The 22,176-nt window shown below is 40.5% G+C and overlaps 1 protein-coding gene across 1 annotated transcript in view; it reads left to right on the forward strand.

Moving 5' to 3' along the window:
* The first annotated feature begins 4,228 nt into the window (after window positions 1–4,228).
* manf (mesencephalic astrocyte-derived neurotrophic factor) overlaps window positions 4,229–22,176 on the forward strand; it is a 41,257-nt gene continuing 23,309 nt past the window's right edge. Inside the window, exon 1 of the mRNA XM_076268091.1 lies at window positions 4,229–4,423. Within this exon, the coding sequence (XP_076124206.1) occupies window positions 4,333–4,423 (91 nt within the window). The 5' untranslated portion in view covers window positions 4,229–4,332. The remainder of the gene's footprint in view (window positions 4,424–22,176) is intronic.

The following is a 22,176-nucleotide window of genomic DNA, read 5'->3' on the forward strand; positions in this document are numbered from 1 at the left end:
TCCTAGTATGAGGGAGGAAGATGAAAGGTCTGAGTGGCTGGGGGAGGTAGCAGAGGGTCCTGTACTGAATCTGTTGAAAAATGTGTTCACCTCACTGGCCCTATTCAGACTCCCCTCAGCCTGATTCCCCTTCACCTTAAAAACTGTTATGGTTTTCATACCCATCCACACATCTCTCACATTGTTACTCTGGAGCTTGCTCTCCAGCTTCATTCTTCATTCTCTCTCAGCCTCGCTTTCAGCTCCCTCTGCACGCTCCTCTGCATCTCTCTGTCACCATCCCTAAAGGCTTTCTTTTTCTTATGTAATAACTCCTTTAGATCTCTGGTGATCCAGGGCTTGTTATTGGCAAAGCATTTTACTTTCCTAGTTGGTATGACATTGTCAGCACAAAAGGTGATGTATTCTGTTATACAGTCCGTCATTAAGTCAATGTCATTACCATGGGGTTCACAGAGCACATCCCAGTCTGCAGACTGATCTCATGAAACTGTGTATGTATGGCACGCCAATGACCACTAGCGTGTTATCTAACGCATAACAGCATTTTGGCGTGTTTATCAACGCCATAACCTAACCATAAACCTAACCCTAGAGGGCACCATATACTTGATGTTGATTTACACGCGGAAGTGAGACAATAAGTGGCGTGTATGTTTACACAGCGTTGACATACACGCTGATAGCTCAAACACAGCAGTTGGCTATTTTTGAAGTGGCGTGTATATCTACGCAAAACCATGATGGCAGGTTGCAGTCTGTGACTTCAAAGCACTCCTGCAGAAGCTCATTAGCTTCCAGTGACCATCTCCTTACTGTCCTTGTAGTCACTGGCTGCTGCTGAACAATGGGTGTGTAAGTGGGTGTGAGGAGAACCAGGTTGTGGTCTGATCTGCCAAGTGGGGGTAGAGCTGTGGAATTATTAGGGGTTTGCACGGCGTGTCATCAGATTGGGACGTTGGAGATACTTGTATCATAACAAAGCATTAAGCACTGAAATAAATCCCTAACGTCGTCAAGGAAAATGGTTAATTATTGCTGTGTTTTAGGTTGTACCATAGGTCAGACCGAGAAAAACATCTGGAGTAGGTATCGACTTCCAAAAGTTATTAAAAAACCAGGGAGAAAGGAGAATAATAATTTCCCTCACAGGACCAAAAGAGTATATATACTTATACTTAATGCCAGAAGTTATCAGAGGAAGGGGGGCGCTTGTGGTTGGACTTGGGGGGCGCTTGTGGTCTCCCTCACCCAACTCGTATGGATCTGCGCTGCCAATAAACCGTAATTTCTCGAAATATCGCACCTTTTCTTGTGGTCTAAGTCCTGCCCTATATGCCTTTGCATCTTGGACGTGTTTTGATTGATTGATCTGTTATTCACAAGCACAACAAGCCCCCCTCCTGTCTTACCGCTCAGCCTGCAATCTCTATCAGCCCGCACAATCAGAAATCCATGGACAGTGATGTTAGAGTCCGGAATATGCTCCTGCATCCATGTCTCAGTGAAACACATTGTACTGCATTCACGATATTCCCGCTGTGATCTTATAAACGCTCCAAGCTCATCCATCTTGTTTGCCAATGACCTCACATTCCCCATGACGATCGATGGAATATAAGGTTTGAATCTCCTTCTCCTTGCTTTCCTTAACACACCAGCCCGGCACCCTCGGCGTCTCCTCCTCCAATCCTCAGGGATTTGTTTTTTCGTTACTGGCAGTAGGCCTAGGTCTAATGGTGGTTTGGAGAGCGCTATCAGCTGGTCACGAAGGTAAACAATGTGGCCATGGCGAGCCAACATAATAAATAAAAATAATAAATACAAATCCGAAAACGATATATACGCGATTTAGGCACTTGCATCTAACCCAAATATGTCGGTGATAGTGACACAGACGTTACTGACGAAGAGGAGGAAGAATTATGGAGCCCGACAGCAGTAGAAAGATGATTTTGTGAACAGAAAAACTATACTATATAAAACTATAAGTCCTTTGACCGAAATGTAAGTGTGAAGAGTGACAGGCTCAAACAGCACAGAAGAAGTCTGCAAATTATTCGCATCTTAGAGAGGATGTCTGACTGAGAGTGTCAAAAGGTGTTTGATGCAATAGCCTATCAATGGTGGAGAACAACATGAGATTCCACTATTTTCAGCAATTACCTTAGATAAGAGGAACCTTCTCTCATTCCGAATAGCTCTATTATAATTTTCTATTACATTTAGTAATTATTATGTGTTTGCCTGTCTTTTTTTCTTAGATGCTGTCAGAAGAAACCCTGTCTACTCTGCTGCCACAGACGCAGATATTGCTCAGGCCATCAAACAATGGTGCTACTGGACTGGGGATAGGGAAGGGGCGGAAAAAACGCCGGCCACCAGCCATGAATCAGCCAATTAATGAATTGAAATTTAATCAAATGAATAATTAAAAAAATAAATACAATTTATCATGAAATGCATTTAATCTTGTTTTTTTTTGTACAAACTAGGGCTTTCAGCATTAACGCGTTACTCGCGATGTGATTAAGGACCAAGCATAATGCGTCATTTATTTTTAAAATCACATTAATCGCATGCCGCCAAAAGATTTTTTATTTTACACCGTCACTTCTTCTGTTATCAACGATCCTCTTTGGCTGTTACTATTTTAACCCTTTGATGCACTGTTTCTTGTCCTCAAACTACCACAGACACTTCCTAGTAGGCTTCTGTCTAGTCAGTAGTCATGGGCCTATTCTCAAACCTCTATTTGCTTACAGCCTCTCTCCTCAGTCCACGGTCTTCGAGCTTGTGCACCGGAAATCGTTCAAAGCCCGACGTCTTCGATATTCCCGATGCCCGATATTCTCTGCAATTTGCGTGTCTGTTCATTATAACCTAACGAGGTGATGTGCCGCATCATCAGTAATTGACGTCTCTTAAGACTTTGAATGCGGCGCTGTGCAGGTGGACTAAACCATTTTGCACTTTAGTAAGGGAGAGTGAGAGTGACCTTAGACTAGGGGTGTCAAACTCCTATTCGGTAGTGGGCCGGATTTGTTGGAATGAGACCTCGTGGGGTGCCGTCAATGTCATTGTCATTTTTCTGCATGGGTATCAGTGTTGTTAGATGATATCACGTATGAGCAAACAAGTACAAATAATGTACTTTGTCATATACTGCTCTTTCTCTCTTGAAATGCCCTACTTCCATGTTAGTTTTTCTGCTTTTTCCTTCCTAATGATGGTTTGTAGTGCTAAGTTTAATCAATTTATCATATCATAGAGATATTGCTTATTACACATTATTGAAGACAACTGGATGTGAATATCTTTTTTTCTAATTTTCCCTTCCTACCCAAAACATCTGGGGGGCCTTGTTTGACACCCCTGCCTTAGACAGTCTTCACTATTTTTTGTATACAAAATTCAGTCAGTCAAAATTTTCATTTTAACATTTAATTTATAAATAGAAATATTCAGGTAAAATATAATATATTCCAGACTTTTCAAGGGCCCTCTCCTCCATTGGCACCCTAGTAATCAATCCCACTTTTCCCCCAGTACGTCCGACGCCCTTGTTCTGCTTTCCAACTGTTCTGAAACTCAACTGCCTCAGCTGCCTGTGAGCAGCTTTTCAGTTGTGCTGGATTTCTGTTCACTGCAAAACGAGCAAAGATGATAGCAACTAATTTGAAAATCAACTGCTGCTCAAACTTAAAGGAGAGCTCAGGCGATATTTCACATAGATCTCTGTTTCTCAGTCACTACTGTTGGTATGAGAATTTAACTTGAATTTAACTTGTACTTGAGTAATATTTAATCAAAGTATTGGTACTTTTACTTGAGTAGCCTACAATATTTTAGTAGGCTACTTCTTCCACCTTTGCTTATTGCTTACTTTTATTTATTTATTTTTAGTGCATGGGACTCTTAAAGGTAGCCTAATTGGGTGAAATATCTAATTAATAATATCCCAGATTACCCGAATCCACCCATAATTGCGATCAGTCAATCAGAAAAGCGTAGCAAATTGGTGCAAAACCTTTTGATTTTGAACTTGCCCCAATTTATGGAAAGAAGCCTTTTCCTGTTAGCCAATCGAAGGGCGACAACTGGACTCTAATGAATCCATGTAAACCTATCAGTAAACTGTTCGTGGAACGGACTAGTATTTCGACCAATTACTTCCTGAACCGTGGTGAGATCACCAATGGACTCTACTGGGGCGGGCCCATTTGAGTAGGAAGCTTTGAATTAGTGCGTCTCTTGCTCACGAACCGGCAAAGAGGTATTGTGTTACTGGATGTAGCAAAACTTAACGATAGACCTAGTGAAGGACTCACGATGTTTTATTTAAGCGGTCTATATGTGGCAGTAACTCTTGCTTTGGTACCCAGTATTAACGTTAATGCTTTAAAAGACGGAGATTGTGAAGGTGAGTAGCCTGATATCTTTCTTCACCGTTAACGTTAACCTGCAGAATAAGGTTAGGTTTGTAGGGTAACGTTAACGTGGTCTGGAAACAGCCTCTTTAGATCCTTTAGATTTAGATTCGGCCTACTTTAGGTTCACGGTTTTACTTTAACGTTAGGTTAATGATGCTAAGTTACCAATCATTAACGTTAGCTGTAACGTTCAAGCCAGCCGGTATGGTTTACGTGAATTATAGTGTGCTAACGTTAATCGTTAACGTTACACAGATGGCTTAGGTGAAGTTAACGTTAGTGCTAGATTTAACCAGTTAAATTAATGTTCGAAAGCGCGATCGTGTTGAACTTAATGTGAACATAATTTAGCGAAGGCTAAGCATAATGTGCATGCATGTACTGTAACCACCCTGACTAAACGGCACGGTATTCAGATATTCACAGTTTTCCGTCTCTCTGTCAAGGATATTGTCATTTCAATGCTTGGGGGTGTGTGTAAAATAATATGTAGCAGCTAGGCCTACGTTATATGAATAAACGTCACTCTTGAATGTTCTCTATGTAGCTGCTAACGTTAGCGTCAACATAAGCTTAAACGTGAACTAGCCTACTGCATTTCGGAGTTAAGAAAACTTCGAGGTCCAAGTCGGAAGCGCTGGAATGCAAGTTGAAAAAGAGTCCTGCCTCTTCAGGTGGACAACATGGGACCCTGTCACTACACCAAAGATTGTTAAGGCGGAGCAAGATATTTCATCAGGAGCCACTTCCGGGAACCCGGATCGCACGAGGGGGGGTCAATATCCCCCTTTATAGAGTGTGCCAGTGACTTCCGTTTTACTTCCGCTACAAGGGACCTGTCTTTCAAAAAAATATGAACGGGAGTTTATATACTTCTCCAGAATATATCCCGCCTCCTAACTTCCGTATCCATCCAACTTCCGGGCGTGGATTGTCTATGGGAAATAACATGGCGTTTTGAAAGATCGTACCTGTCAAACTCTGTAGGTGACAAAGTAGAAAAAGCTGCTGGGCAGATTGACCTACACACTTCTGCCATCTAGTTTCCACTGGATTTTTTGATTTTCGGTGCCGTTTAAGTAGTATAGTCTATAGTATACTACTTAAACGGCACCGACAATCAAAAAATCCAGTGGAAACTATATGGCAGAAGTGTGTAGGCTAATCTGCCCACCAGCTTTTTCAACTTCGCTACCTACAGATGTTTTACCGGTATGATATTTCGAAACGCCATGTTATTTCTCATAGACAATCCACGCCCGGAAGTTGGATGGATACGGAAGTTACGGAGGCGGGACTTATTCTGGAGAGGTCAATGGAGAGATAACAATTATTTTTTGGTCCCATTTGAATTGTGCCACGAATTTCACATATGATGTGTGTGAATTTAAAAGATAATTTTTCACGTCAAGAAAGTACTGTTGTTCGATAGACTTCAAAAGTTATGTTGGTTTTGTACGAATCAGCTCAGTGGACTACATCTCTCGTCTCGAACGATGTACGTCACCAACGTAATGAAACGATAAGATTAGAAGCTAGCTGATAGCTGTTATGCTAGTTAACGTTGCATCTTGCTGCCTGCTATGTCACTTAACAGTATCTAAGGTACAGTCTATGGACGAATACAACTTACCTGATGTGTTTAATCCTCTGACTCATGGTATTTTCATCGGCAAGGAAAGCCCAATTAAGACCTGTTGCTGGTATGCTTGTACAATCTAGTGTGGCTGTGAATGAGCTAACGTCACTAGCGCGACTGATGGGTTTGTAGTCGTTGGAATTACGATCTTTCACAATGTTGTAATTCAATAGTTACGAAACAAACTGCAAATGTCTTTACATGAAAAATTGTCTTTAAAATTGACAAACATCATATGGGTAATTCAAGGCACAAGTCAACCGGGACCAGAAGATAATTTATTTTTCGCCATAGACTGGCGTTTAAATTTTTTTGAAAGATGGGTCCCATGGAGGCAAGTGGAAGTGGCGTCACTGGCACACTCTATGCAGAGCAGAGGCAGCGACTGCTCCATTGAAGTATATGGGCATAGCTCAGAATTTCACCACATATGCTAAGGTCTTGGTTCTATAGAGTTAGGAATGTGAATTTCGTGCACGTTTTCATGATTCTCAAATTCTTCTGAACATTTCAAGTACATTTTTAGTATTTTTGAACATTCCAGTCCGGAGAAAATCGACCTTATCAGGTGTGCGCCGGTTATTTATGCCGTTGCTGTAGGCCGGTTGCAACATACACTCATCAATACGTCATCGACACGCCTCTTTATGCAGACAGGATTCGATCCCCATTTCGCGCCCATAGACATGAACTACGACGAAGTATCTTGCTCCGCCTTAACAATCTTTGACTACACTATGCTCAACATGTTTTACGATGGTTTACGACAGTACATGATCGGTTCTACGCTTGCGTGATTACCAGTATTATGCGTCTTTCCATTTGTCTCGTAAGTCCCCCGCCCGAGTTGGAAAGTGTAATGCTGCGTTTCAGTGCCCATCCAAACCAATGGTATCCTAAGTGAAGTATAGCTCCTACTTCAAAGCGTTCCAGGCAATTGTAGTGGAATGTAAACAGAAAACATGGTCGACCGCCGCGCTAAGCTGATACTCTTCTTTTTTTTTTTTTTTTTGTCTGTTCTGGAGCCGTATGTAAAAGCGCTGCATTTCGCTATGTAAGATAACTGGGTACTTTGACCGTAGGCTATATCTTCATGCAAACAGATAATAACGACATAATTTCGCACCATAATATGAAAAACAAGTTGTGTTAAAATGGCAGTGTCTAAAACAGGGGTGTCCAAACTACGGCCCGCGGGCCATCTGCGGCCCGCCACACACTTTAATCCGGCCCGTCGAGCATTTATTAGTTTATCATAGATCCGGCCCGCCACGCACTTTAATCCGGCCTGCCGAGCATTTAATTAGGTTATCATAGGCTGCTCGCTGTTTTTTTCCAGCGATAGACGACGTTGTGAGTAACTTTAGGCTACTGCAAACTGCTTTACACTCTTCTTAGAGAGCGATGTCAATGTCAAAACGGCTTGTTACATCGAGATACATAGTATCTCCTTTGCAGTAGATCTAAGTACGTTATGCTACTCCATTTAATTGGGAATGCATTTGAGCGTGCATGCACGACAGGGAGAGAGCGAGGTAGGTTCCAGCTGGCTTGTCATTGTTGATAATTGATATCTACTTTTTAAATAAGAAACTTTTAAAAGGAAATCGCGATGGCAACAGTAGTTCCCACTACTGACCACTTATAAACTGTGAGACGGCACGAGCCATAGGCACAGCACTAGCCATAGGTTATATTTGAGTGGAGCTGGCAAAAAGAAGTGAAAGTGCACCATTTATAAATGAATTGACCGATCCCAAGCCCCGCCCCCTTTTACTATGTCACAATGAGGACTTCGGAGGACCTCGGTCAATTTTGAATTTTCTAGTGTCCATTCTGTATGACAATACGCCGGCTATGCGAATGCTATAATGCTTCTTTTGCGAGTAGCCTAAGTAACTAAATAACTAAAGAGCTCAAAAAGGTTAAAAGATAAGCCTGGGATACTTGTAGAAGTGACATCCGATATCCTGACCGTGTGAAACGTTAACACACACATAGGCCTAACTTTACATAACTTTGGATAGGCTGCTACTTTTCAGTAAAGAAATCTGAGTGTGTATGAAAATGTTCCCCTTATTTGTATTCATAACTACACACAAAAACATAACTAAATCTGGTTTCCACTGTTGAAACGTCAACATAAGCCTACGCAAAACATTAAACATAAACCTTGCAGGAACTGAACTTCATACGATTGGAAGACACGAAAAAGGCTACACCTTTAATCACGTATCGCCTTACACACAACAAGAATACTTTCAGCTTTGCTACCTTGCCATGTTTAACTTGGATAGAAGACTGTTCACAGAATTAAGCTAATGATCAGTTTTTGAACAAACGCAAGCCTACTGCGATGCATTATTGATGGCTGAACGAGAGATAGCCAATGTCTTCTACAGATCGAATCATGTGCAGATTCAAAACTATGCAATGCAGTCTCAAAATCTCCAATATTAGCCTAGACCTAGGCTACTGCATTGCCCACATTTAAATTAATTATAGCATAAGCGGGCACTGATGAAGTCTAGTGCAAGACGAATCACGTCTGCAAACTGCAGATATGTCATGCGTGGTATGGGTTTGAACTCGGAATGGTTTCTTTTCAATACACTTCTATCATGTTTATTTGAACTCCTTCTAAAGCAGCCATTCAAAATAATAAGTAGGCTATCGGCCGACCGAAGAGAAGCTATCTCTCCACCTCCCCAACATGAGCTGCTTAACAAGCTAGTCACTCTCCCAAGTTGCGTGGGAACCAATTGGATCTGCAGCACTTGGTCCCGTCTTCTATTAATCTTCGAAATATGGTTAGATTTTGTTATGGACACGTCAACACCATATGTTCGCACAGACCTGTTTATTGAATCAGAGTCACATCTGCAGCAAATAAGGTAAACTACCTGCTCGGGATAACGTGCTAATTGTTTATCCAGTTAACATGCATCCCATTAAGATCCACGACACCGGATTTGTTTGTCCTCAATTTGTGGTGTTCCACCTCGTTGATGACAGCGGACATTGTGAATGTGTCCTTCTGCATACTGAAGGCCTTTCTGACCTCTGTTTTTTGAATATATCAATATTACTTGACGCCCAGAAATCCTGCATACACTGTTGCACTTGGCTAAATGGGGGTGCTGCGTCCCCATGTTCAACACGCGTTCTCGCACACTTTCCTGCTAACTTGTCCGACTTAGCAACAGTAACTATGGGACTGATAATGGGAGGAGGGGTTTGGGATCGGTCAATTAAACAACATCAAATGAACGGTATTTCTTAAGAAATTAATAGTGTCTTTAATAACATTGTACTTTAGCATTTATTATTTGCTTCTGCTTCTCCTTCCCCGATCGTTCTTGACTACTGATATCCCACCGCTGCCTGATATGTGATTTGATTGGCAGATTGTGTGAACAAATAGTGAGGGGGTGTGATACATTTTTATCCAATCGCACGTCTTCTCTTGTTAAGTCCCGCATCAGGCCTTCACAAGGAATCACTGCATTTTCGGTACTAAACAACCATTAGAAATCATATGTTTGGATTCGGCTTGATTGATGGCTACATCTGACTGATTAGCCAATCAAATCGACCTGTTATGGCGAGGTAGGCAGGTCTGACTGCAGTTGGGCCTGCAATGTTCGAATAGAATACCCGGAACCATTCATCACAAATTTTGACGCTGTCTGTTTTACGTGATGAACTTCGTGAGCAACTTCTGTCAGTCAGACAGACAGACATTCACTGGAAAAGTACATGTCCAACTGGCATGACTATGGTTATAGTTATGAACAGTAAATTGACCGTTTTTGTTTAAAAAAAATATATTGATACGCCTTCATTAAGCAAAATAATATAGGCTAATGTAACGTTACAGTGTCAGCTGGACTACATGTTAGCAAGATGCACATAACGTCAGCTAGCTCTGCACGTAGCTGGTAACCTATGCAGGAATTGGGAAGTTTTGTTTCATGTTTATTTGATAACATAGACTTGTAGTACAGTAGTACTATAGATGCTTGTTATCTGGCCCTTTTCTATATAAAAAAAACAGTTTTTGTGCTGTTTGCAGACTGCAGTGTCTTCTTGGTTACTCTACTTTATGCTAGCTTGAAGTTGTGTTGGGAGTTGGTGGCTTTGGTGAATATGTCTGGATCGGCATCTATGTGAAAACTGTCATTTGTCTTTGGTTCCCTGCCCTGCTAGTTTAGTCCGACTTTTTATCTCTCTGAATTTTGTGAAAACTAGATGTACCGCAGAGCGGTACAAAATATGACCGCTGCCCAGTCCAGCACATTTTTTCCACAAAAATAAATCACGCTGAAAGGCCTATATGATTCTAACTGTCTCACTAAATTGCATTATCCACACTCAATTCTCACTGATATCTGCTAGACAACAAGTACCAAAACATGATTAGTTCATAGATTTCACATGTAAAATGAATTTTATACAACCCCACCTCCATCTTGCCTGTTCATAATTCTGAGAAATTCTTGAATTGTGTGCATGTACATGTTTATGTTATGCGTGTGTGTGTGTGCGTGCTTGTGTGTGTGCCTGCGTATGTGCCTGTGCATGCAAGCGTACATATGTCTACTGTGTGAGTATGTGTCATACGTATGATTACTGTGAATGTATGTGTGTGTGTGTATCTGTTTGTGCACATGTGTGCACATGAAATGGGTTAACATGACCCCTGGAGGCAAATACGGAAAAAAATGGTCATCCTAGGCCCTAAAGTTCTCAAGATATTCACAGAGAACTGTGTCTGCCCTACCCTTCTTTCGGGGGGTCCAGTCCAGCGGGGGGGCTACAGATCAAAACGAAAAATTACGGTTCCATGCTATCCATGTGGGGGTACATGCCCACCAAGTTTTGTGTACCCCGGTCTTTCAGTGTCCCGGGAATCCTTGTTGGTGTACGTCACTAAATGTACACATAAATTATTTTATTGTAAGGCCCCCCATGAACGATGTCAGTACACAAGTACACAAAACTTGGCATGCATTCGGAGGGTGTCATAATGATCCTACACTTTTAATTTCGTGCAGTTTTGACCTTGTCAGCCAGAGATATTGTGATGAAAACACCTAATTTTTTGCTTTTTCATTTTTAACTAGGTGGCGCTATACATAAAATAAGTGGTAATGGGATGGGTTGACATGCCCCCTTAAGACCAACATACATAAAAAAGGTGGACCTCCTAGGCCCTACGGTTCTCGAGATATTCACAGAAAACTGTCTCCGGCCACCTACAGGCCAGTTGGTGTATAGTAACATAAATTAATTTATTGTGTGGCCCCCCATGAACGGAATTCCACGAAACTTGGCGTGCATACAGAGGGTGTCATAATGATCCTACACTTCCAATTTTGTACAGTTTTGACTTTGTTAGGTCACAGATACCTTCAATTACAACACCTCATTTTTACTTTTTTGTGTTTAACTAGGTGGCGCTATACATGAAATGAGTGGTTATGGAATGGGTTGACATGGCCCCTTGAGATCAACATACAAAAAAAAAATTTTCCTCCTAAACCCTACGGTTTTCGAGATATTCACAGAAAACTGTGTCTGCCCTACCCTCCTTTCGGGGGGTCCAGTCCAGCGGGGGGGCTACAGATCAAAACGAAAAATGATGGTTCCATGCTATCCATGTGGGGTTACATGCCCACCAAGTTTCGTGTACCCCGGTCTTTCAGTGACCCGGGAATCATTGACAGAAATTTGGGCATGCGAAAAAGAAAAAAAAAAATCTGACTAAACCTATATGACCTCCGCTTCGCTGCGCGGCGGTCATAATTATTGGTGAAATCAGACCAGGCTATCAGACATTCTAAAATAGCCAACAAGCAGTAGCAGCATTAGGGCAATACACATAGATATACGGCAATAAATACATCTGGTGACTTTTATGTTTAATAGCTTGGTGGTGTGCTGTGACATTTTTTTAAAAATAATTTTCTGTTGAGACATTTTCTCATAGTGTAGGCCTACCGCAAAATAGCCTATGTTTGGCAAACACTGTAGGATAGCACCTAGAACAGTTGCACTGTAACATTAACGTTAGAGCTACAGCTAAATAGGAGAGCCACAGTCTGAAGCAAGTTTGCTGATGTCAGATTAAACTACTAAATGGTTTGGACACATCATTGTAGACCGGTGGCAGTGCTATATGTGCGTGCGAGTCATGAACATAAAGTAGGCAACCGATAGCCTAAATATTTCAAAGTAGTCTGCACAAACCCATACTTGAGTACACTTGGTGTTCACTTTCAATATGACATGGACTAAATTGCACATCTTTACTGGACAGCAGCAGGCAGCAGTTTATAATGTACTTGTGAATATGGGTGGTAATTAAATAGCCTAGCAGCCTACTTCCCTGCTGAGGATGATCTGTTAACCAATAAGCAATCAGAGCATTAATTGTTTGTGTAACAAAGATTCTAGTGCTACACAGACTTGCGTAAGAGAGAGAAAATTATTCCCCCCACCATGAAATGCTGGGAAATTGCACACATTTAACGCTGAAATGTAAAAAAAAAACAAAAAAATCTCCACCATAACGCCCCCCTATTATTATTTTTGTCAAAAAATAGTCATCATTGAAGGCCTACACTGAACGCACGGTCCGCCACTGATATATACACACATTATTTTTTGTTGTGTGGCCCACCGGCCAATTTTCAAAACCCAATGTGGCCCTTGAGTCTAAAAGTTTGGACACCACTGATGTAAAACAACCCCACACGCAGAGAAGTAAAGTTTATAGCCTATTCCGTGAAGTTTTACTTCTCACGAAGTGTGACTCCATGGGCGCCGCCGACTTATTTTGGTGAGGTCGGGGTTGGACGAGCTCCCTCGAGTTCACCGGTAGGAGGTTCCACTTCGACAGGCATCCCAGTGCACTTTTCTTAGTTGGAGGTAGGATAAGTCCCACGTCCCACTGGTTTGGATGGGCACTGGAACGTACCATAAATTACCCAGCTTTCTTGTGGCTTTTCACGGAGGCACGCCCCCTTTAACTCGGAGATCTTGAGGGTACCCCGAGTGGACCGTACGACCTTACGACAAACATGGCTGCGCCCATAGTTGAGATGAGATGACATGTATTTTCTTTGCATAAACTGTGTTGGTAATTTTAATGTCGATGCAATGCTCTTACACACTAGATTACATTGCTGCTTCATTCTGGCCACCAATTCATGCATTGCACGGTCTTGCTGTGCGTGCAATACAATGTAACGATTTGTTTTCCAGCCGGTATGCTAAAGAGGCTACATGTAGCACAAAACAATAACAATGAGTAGTCTGTTAATGTCCCTTGTGGCTCGAGAGAAACGTGACAGCATTGAAATAGGCATATAGGCAGTTTGCCCACCCCTGGCCTAGGCTAAGCATTCTGTAGCCTAATTCGTTAGAAAATTAAAAAAAATGGTTGCACTTCTTTTTGCTAATTTTCACATTTAGCAACAAGGGTAACAAACGTTTAGGTCGTGCGGCCTTTGTGCGTCTGTGTAGCCCAAATTATTAAAAAATAAACTTTTCCGTGTCATACAACACAACTATTTATTTTAACATCATTACATCTATTACTACATCTATAGACTATTTCCAATTTGTATTATATTAGTGACTCACTTATCGTTTTAATGTTTCCAGATGTTTGATATCAGGACGTGAGCTGTCAGAACTGACAAGTTGAACGTTGTCTTATTAAAACGGACCCACCGCGGTGACGTTTTTGGTGGAGGTGTTGTTTAATAGTGAGTCACTCAGAAGAAAGCAAACGTTTGGACAATAAGCACATCCACACACTATGTGGAGGTAAACTGGACAGCATAGCCGTGGGAAGTGGGGGTGCTGGGGGTGCGGCAGCACCCCCTGCAGGAAAGCACACGTATTTATATGTCATACCACTCACGATCAGAAAAAAAAGAAGCTCTTTGTCCCCCTGTCTATTATTCTATTATGCACTAAAAAATGTTACATTAGACCTGGGAGATCTAAACAAAAACTAAACAAAATATAGCTGCAAGCAGCAATGAGGGGGCCAAGCAGAATAGGCCGGAGTAGCCACGGCGACAAGATAGAACTCAGCAGAAACCCGGGATCAACAGGGCTGAGTATTGCCAATGCCTCCGCCAGCCAGCCCCCCCCCCCCCCCACCTAATCACCCCAGCCCGTCCCACCCCGTCCTGCCCTGCCCTGCCCTGCCCTTGCACGCACGCATTAGAATTAACTGGATGGAACATGTTGTCATCAGTTTCACATCAAAAAATAAAAGATTGATAAAACACATCAGCAACTACACATCAAAATGCAATATTGCTAATGGCAGCACCCCCTACAGGTCAAATGTCACCAAATGTTTTGAGCGTCCTCCTAATGGGGTCATGAATATATGTAGTAACTTTTGTTATGATACATGGCAGGGTTGCTGAGATATGAGCTCACTTCCTGTTTGGCGGCTTCGCCACCAATTACGATTGGCTGTTATGGGCGAATGCTTTCGTCAATTGTTATAGAGAGCAATATATTGATAGGTTATGGTCTGAAGATGGTTTGTGCCAATTTTGGTGAGGATCCGCTGAAATTTGTGACCTGCGAAAACTAGTACGTGTTTTTGATTAAATCCAATATGGCGGCCGAATCAATTACGATGACATCACAAGTTGGCTTGGGTCGACCTAAGGACCTCCAACAGTATTATCAGACACCACTAGTGCGTTCTAATTCTATGCACAACCGCAGCTACAGGCCAAAAGGCATGTTTCTTAATTACAGCGCCCCCTAGAGGTCAAAGGTCACCAAATTTCTTGAGCTTCCCCCTGATGGGGTCATGAGTCCATATACTAAGTATGATTATGATAGATGAATGGGTTGCTGAGATATGAGCTCACTTCCTGTTTGGCGGCTTCGCCGCAAATTTTGATTGGATATTACGGGTGAACGGTTTAAGTTCCGAAGACAAAACACCACAACTTTTGTGAGGCTTGGTCTGAAGATCATGTATGTCAAGTTTGGTGACGATCGGACAAAATTTGTGACCTGTGAAAAATTAGTTTCACTTTCACTAAAATCCAATATGGCGGAAAATCCATCATGGCGGAAAATGACGTCATAGGGTGCGTTGAACTAGGCTTGGTCCAAGGATTCCAACGATACTTCATTTTTGATAATCGGCCATACGGGTCAAAAGTTACGTGCGTGAACGCACGTCCAACTTTGGCCTGTTGGTGGCGCTAGAGCCCTGGAGGTGCCGACATGAAACTTGGTGAAATTAATCATGGGACTGTCCCTAATCAGTGTGCCAAATTTCACAACTTTTCACCAGACGGTTCTATGGGCTGCCATTGACTTACATTGGCGGAAGCGTAATAATAATAAGAAAAGGTAGAAACACAATGGGTGCCTTCGCAGCTTCGCTGCTTGGCCCCCAAATATAGCTGCAAGCAGCAATGAGGGGGCCAAGCAGGCAGTTCAGCAGTCCAGAAGTCCAGATTTGCCATGCAACTCAATGCCGTGGCATCAGGCATATAGCATTAAGCAGTCACAACAAGTTCCATGTCAAACAACCCAAGATTGGCTGAGTTACAAGGTCAAGTTTCACATCAAAACATAACTGATTTTGTGTGGCTGAACCAGGGCTGAGTGTCGCCGCCCCCTCACCCAGCCAAACCACCGCCGCAATCGCCCCTGCCCGTCCCACCCCGCCCCACCCTTGCACGCACGCACGCATTAGAATTAACTGGATGGAACTCGCTGTCAACAGTTTCACATCAAAAATAAAAGATCGATTGAGATATGATCATGCTTGCTGTGATTTCAATGCCCCAATAGAGGTCAAAGGTCACCAAATTATTTGTGCATCATCAGGATGAACCAGACGGTTCTATGGGCTGCCATTGACCTCCATTGCAGAATAATGCAGCAACTACAGGCCAAAATACATTTTTGCCAATTACAGAGCCCCCTAGAGGTCAAAGGTCACCAAATTTATTGAGCGTCCTCCTGGTGGATCCTGAGGACCATGTACTAAGTTTGGTTTTGATACATGAAAGCGTTGCTGAGATATGAGCTCACTTCCTGTTTGGCGGCTTCGCCGCAAATTTCGATTGGCTGTTACAGGCGAACGCTTCTGTCAATTGTTCCAGAAAAAAATACACTGATAAGGCATGGTCTGAAGATGGTCTCTGCCAATTTTGGTGAGGATCAGCTGAAATTTGTGACTTGCGAATACTTATTCATGTTTTTGATTAAATCCAATATGGCGACCAAATCAATTACGATGACATCACAAGTTGGCGTGGGTCGGCCTAAGGACCTTCCACAGTATTGTCAGACACCACTAGTGCGTTTTAATTCTAAGCACAACAGCAGCTACAGGCCAAAAGGCATATTTCTTAATTACAGCGCCCCATAGAGGTCACAGGTCACCAGATTTCTTGAGCGTCCCCCTGATTGGGTCCTGAGTCCATGCACCAAGTTTGGCTTTGATACATGCAAGGGTTGCTGAGATATGAGCTCACTTCCTGTTTGGCTGCTTTGCTGCAAGTTTCGATTGGCTGTTATAGCCGAATGCTACTGTCAATTGTTCCAAAAAGCAACGCACTGATAAGGCATGGTCTGAAGATGGTCTCTGCCAATTTTGGTGAGGATCCGCTGAAATTTGTGACCTGCGAAAATTTGTAACTGTTTTTGATTAAATCCAATATAGCGGCCGAATTAATTATGATGACATCACAAGTTGACTTGGGTCGGCCTAAGGACCTCCAACAGTATTACCAGACACATGTTTCTTAATTACAGCGCCCCCTACAGGTCAAAGGTCACCAGATTTCTTGGGCGTCCCCCTGATTGGGTCCTGAGTCCATGTACTAAGTTTGGTTATGATAGGTGAATGGGTTGCTGAGATATGAGCTCACTTCCTGTTTGGCGGCTTCGCCGCAAACTTCGATTGGCTGTTACGCGCGAACGGTTTTAGTTCCGAAGACAAAAAGCAATGCATTAATGAGGCATGGTCTGTAAATGATATCTGTGAAGTTTGGGGTCGATCGGACAAAATATGTGACCTGAGAGGACTTTTTAGTGTTTTTGATGAAATCCAATATGGCGGAAAATCCATCATGGCGGAAATTTACGTCATAGGGTGCGTTGAACTCGGCTTGGTCCAAGGATTCCAACGATACCTCATTTTTGACAATCGGCAATACGGGTCAAAAGTTACATGCGTGAACGCACGTCCAACTTTGGCCTGTTGGTGGCGCTAGAGTGCTCTAGGTGCCATCATGAAACTTGGTGACATTAATCATGGGACTGTCCCTAATCAGTGTGCCAAATTTCACAACTTTTCACCAGACGGTTCTATGGGCTGCCATTGACTTCAATGGCGGAATAATAATAATAACTAGAAAAGCATTTCCTGAAGGAAATACAGTGCATGAAAATGCAAAAATATGATGAGTTCATATGGTTAAATTATTTGCTTGGTAGATAAGGTTTAATATAGTTGGAATGACTGAACAGTTAAATAGGTTAATAATTGAAATGGTTAAATTATTTAGGCAGATAGTTGACGATAACTAACAGTTAGAATGGCTCCAATGTTTGCTAGTAGTTATGCTAACTATGTTAATAAAGATAATAATGTTAACCAAGTTACTATGCTAACTAGCATGTTAACAATGTTAAAATGTTAACTATGCTAACCATATGACTTAGCTAACCTAGCTAATAATTTGTATTAGTTATGATAACTATGTTAATTAGCATGCTAACATGTTAATTATATTAACCATGTGACTTAGCTAACTTCGCTAATCATTTTTAGCAGTTTTGCAAAAAATGCTAACTAGTATGCTAACATGCTAGCATGCTAACTATGCTAACCATGTGACTTAGCTAACTTAGCTAATCATTTTTAGCAGTTTTATAAAAAATGCTAACTAGCATGCTAACATGTTAGCATGCTAACTATGTTAACCATGTGACTTAGCTAACTTAGCTAATCATTTTTAGCAGTTTTGCAAAAAATGCTAACTAGTATGCTAACATGCTAGCATGCTAACTATGCTAACCATGTGACTTAGCTAACTTAGCTAATCATTTTTAGCAGTTTTATAAAAAATGCTAACTAGCATGCTAACATGTTAGCATGCTAACTATGTTAACCATGTGACTTAGCTAACTTAGCTAATCATTTTTAGCAGTTTTATAAAAAATGCTAACTAGCATGCTAATATGTTAGCATGCTAACTATGCTAACCATGTGACTTAGCTAACTTAGCTAATCATTTTTAGCAGTTTTGCAAAAAATGCTAACTAGCATGCTAACATGCTAGCATGCTAACTATGCTAACCATGTGACTTAGCTAACTTAGCTAATCATTTTTAGCAGTTTTATAAAAAATGCTAACTAGCATGCTAATATGTTAGCATGCTAACTATGCTAACCATGTGACTTAGCTAACTTAGCTAATCATTTTTAGCAGTTTTGCAAAAAATGCTAACTAGCATGCTAACATGCTAGCATGCTAACTATGCTAACCATGTGACTTAGCTAACTTAGCTAATCATTTTTAGCAGTTTTGCTAAAAATGCTAACTAGCATGCTAACATGCTAGCATGCTAACATGCTAACTATGCTAACCATGCTAACTAGCTACAGTGGGTAGGAGTCATAGTTGATGACAAGTAACAGTTACAATGGCTGAACAGTTAAAAAGTTCTGTAGTTTAAAGGGTTAAATTGTTTAACAGTGAAATATTGTAGTGAGGACTTTTATTTTGAAACAGTTTTTGGCAGAGGAAGCAGTTGAACAGGATGTGTAGTCTTAATAGGGCCAGTTTGTATGCTTAAAGCCTGAAACTGGCAGTTGATCCAGGTGGCCCGAACACCTGCCATAGGATTCTAATTGCTTAACGGCTGTATTGTGATGTCATAATCATAATGTTAAGTCAATGGGGAAATTTTGATTAGTTTTTAATTAATAGTTTAAAAAGTATAAAAGTTACAAAGATGAAAAATACATAGCACCCATGTCATAAGTAAGACCTACGCAACGCAGTTTGAATGAAGTTTCTACGTTAAACGGTTGAAGCTGTATTAAGCGCGTTAGAAGAAGAAGAAGAATAAGAACTAGAAAAGCATTTCCTGAAGGAAATACAGTGCATGAAAATGCAAAAAATATGATGTAAAATATCATACAGAGTAAAAACAAACTATATTGGTTGCTAGGTAGATGAGGTTTAATATAGTTGGAGTGACTGAACAGTTAAATAGGTGGATAGTTTATATGGTTAAATGATTTGCTTGGAAGATAAGGTTTAATAAAGTTGGAATGATTGAACGGTTAAATAGGTGGACAATACTTAACTTAGTTAACTTAGCTAATGCATTTTTAGTAGTTAGCAATGCTAACATGCTAACTATGTTAACCATGTGACTTAGCTAATCTAGCTAATCATTTTTAGCAGTTTTGCTAACTATGCTAACTAGCATGTTAACATGTTAACATGCTAACTATGCTAACCATGTGACTTAGCTAACTTAGCTAATCATTTTTAACAGTTTTATAAAAAATGCTAACTAGCATGCTAACATGCTAGCATGCTAACTATGCTAACCATGTGACTTAGCTAACTTAGCTAATCATTTTTAGCAGTTTTGTTAAAAATGTTAACTAGCATGCTAACATGCTAACTATGGTAACCATGCTAACTAGCTACAGTGGGTAGGAGTCATAGTTGATGACAAGTAACAGTTACAATGGCTGAACAGTTAAAAAGTTCAGTAGTTTAAAGGGTTAAATTGTTTAACAGTGAAATTTTGTAGTGAGGACTTTTATTTTGAAACAGTTTTTGGCAGAGGAAGCAGTTGAACAGGATGTGTAGTCTTAATAGGGCCAGTTTGTATGCTTAAAGCCTGAGACTGGCAGTTGATGCAGCTGGCCCGAACACCTGCCATAGGATTCTAATTGCTTAACGGCCGTATTGTGATGTCATAATCATAATGTTAAGTCAATGGGGAAATTTTGATTCGTTTTTAATTAATAGTTTAAAAAGTATAAAAGTTACAAAGTTGAAAAATACAAAGCTCACATGTCCTAAGTAAGACCTACGTAACATAGTTTGAATGAAGTTTCTACGTTAAACGGTTGAAGCTGCATTAGCTGCATTAGAAGAAGAATAATAATAACTAGAAAAGCATTTCCTGAAGGAAATACAGTGCATGAAAATGCAAAAAATATGATGTAAAATATCATACAGAGTAAAAACAAACTATATTGGTTGCTAGGTAGATGAGGTTTAATATAGTTGGAGTGACTGAACAGTTAAATAGGTGGATAGTTTATATGGTTAAATGATTTGCTTGGAAGATAAGGTTTAATAAAGTTGGAATGATTGAACGGTTAAATAGGTGGACAATACTTAACTTAGTTAACTTAGCTAATGCATTTTTAGTAGTTAGCAATGCTAACATGCTAACTATGTTAACCATGTGACTTAGCTAATCTAGCTAATCATTTTTAGCAGTTTTGCTAACTATGCTAACTAGCATGCTAACATGTTAGCATGCTAACTATGCTAGCATGCTAACTATGCTAACCATGTGACTTAGCTAACTTAGCTAATCATTTTTAGCAGTTTTGTAAAAAATGCTAACTAGCATGCTAACATGTTAGCATGCTAACTATGCTAACCATGTGACTTAGCTAACTTAGCTAATCATTTTTAGCAGTTTTGTAAAAAATGCTAACTAGCATGCTAACATGCTAGCATGCTAACTATGCTAACCATATGACTTAGCTAACTTAGCTAATCATTTTTAGCAGTTTTGTAAAAAATGCTAACTAGCATGCTAACATGTTAGCATGCTAACTATGCTAACCATGTGACTTAGCTAACTTAGCTAATCATTTTTAGCAGTTTTGTAAAAAATGCTAACTAGCATGCTAACATGTTAGCATGCTAACTATGCTAACCATGTGACTTAGCTAACTTAGCTAATCATTTTTAGCAGTTTTGTAAAAAATGCTAACTAGCATGCTAACATGCTAGCATGCTAACTATGCTAACCATGCTAACTAGCTACAGTGGGTAGGAGTCATAGTTGATGACAAGTAACAGTTACAATGGCTGAACAGTTAAAAAGTTCAGTAGTTTAAAGGGTTAAATTGTTTAACAGTGAAATATTGTAGTGAGGACTTTTATTTTGAAACAGTTTTTGGCAGAGGAAGCAGTTGAACAGGATGTGTAGTCTTAATAGGGCCAGTTTGTATGCTTAAAGCCTGAGACTGGCAGTTGAAACAGGTGGCCCGAACACCTGCCATAGGATTCTAATTGCTTAACGGCCGTATTGTGATGTCATAATCATAATGTTAAGTCAATGGGGAAATTTTGATTAGTTTTTAATTAATAGTTTAAAAAGTATAAAAGTTACAAAGTTGAAAAATACAAAGCTCACATGTCCTAAGTAAGACCTACGTAACATAGTTTGAATGAAGTTTCTACGTTAAACGGTTGAAGCTGCATTAAGTGCGTTAGAAGAAGAATAATAATAATAACTAGAAAAGCATTTCCTGAAGGAAATACAGTGCATGAAAATGCAAAAAATATGATGTAAAATATCATACAGAGTAAAAACAAACTATATTAGTTGCTAGGTAGATGAGGTTTAATATAGTTGGAGTGACTGAACAGTTAAATAGGTGGATAGTTTATATGGTTAAATGATTTGCTTGGAAGATAAGGTTTAATATAGTTGGAATGATTGAACGGTTAAATAGGTGGACAATACTTAACTTAGTTAACTTAGCTAATGCATTTTTAGTAGTTAGCAATGCTAACATGCTAACTATGTTAACCATGTGACTTAGCTAATCTAGCTAATCATTTTTAGCAGTTTTGCTAACTATGCTAATTAGCATGCTAACATGCTAGCATGCTAACTATGCTAACCATGTGACTTAGCTAACTTAGCTAATCATTTTTAGCAGTTTTATAAAAAATGCTAACTAGCATGCTAACATGTTAGCATGCTAACTATGCTAACCATGTGACTTAGCTAATCATTTTTAGCAGTTTTATAAAA

This window comes from Alosa pseudoharengus, unplaced genomic scaffold (genome assembly GCF_046254945.1).
Source record: "Alosa pseudoharengus isolate Yale_2024_CS ecotype anadromous, Long Island Sound unplaced genomic scaffold, YU_APseudo_1.1 YU_APseudo_1.1_scf_5, whole genome shotgun sequence".
In the NCBI taxonomy this organism is placed as follows: domain Eukaryota; kingdom Metazoa; phylum Chordata; class Actinopteri; order Clupeiformes; family Clupeidae; genus Alosa; species Alosa pseudoharengus.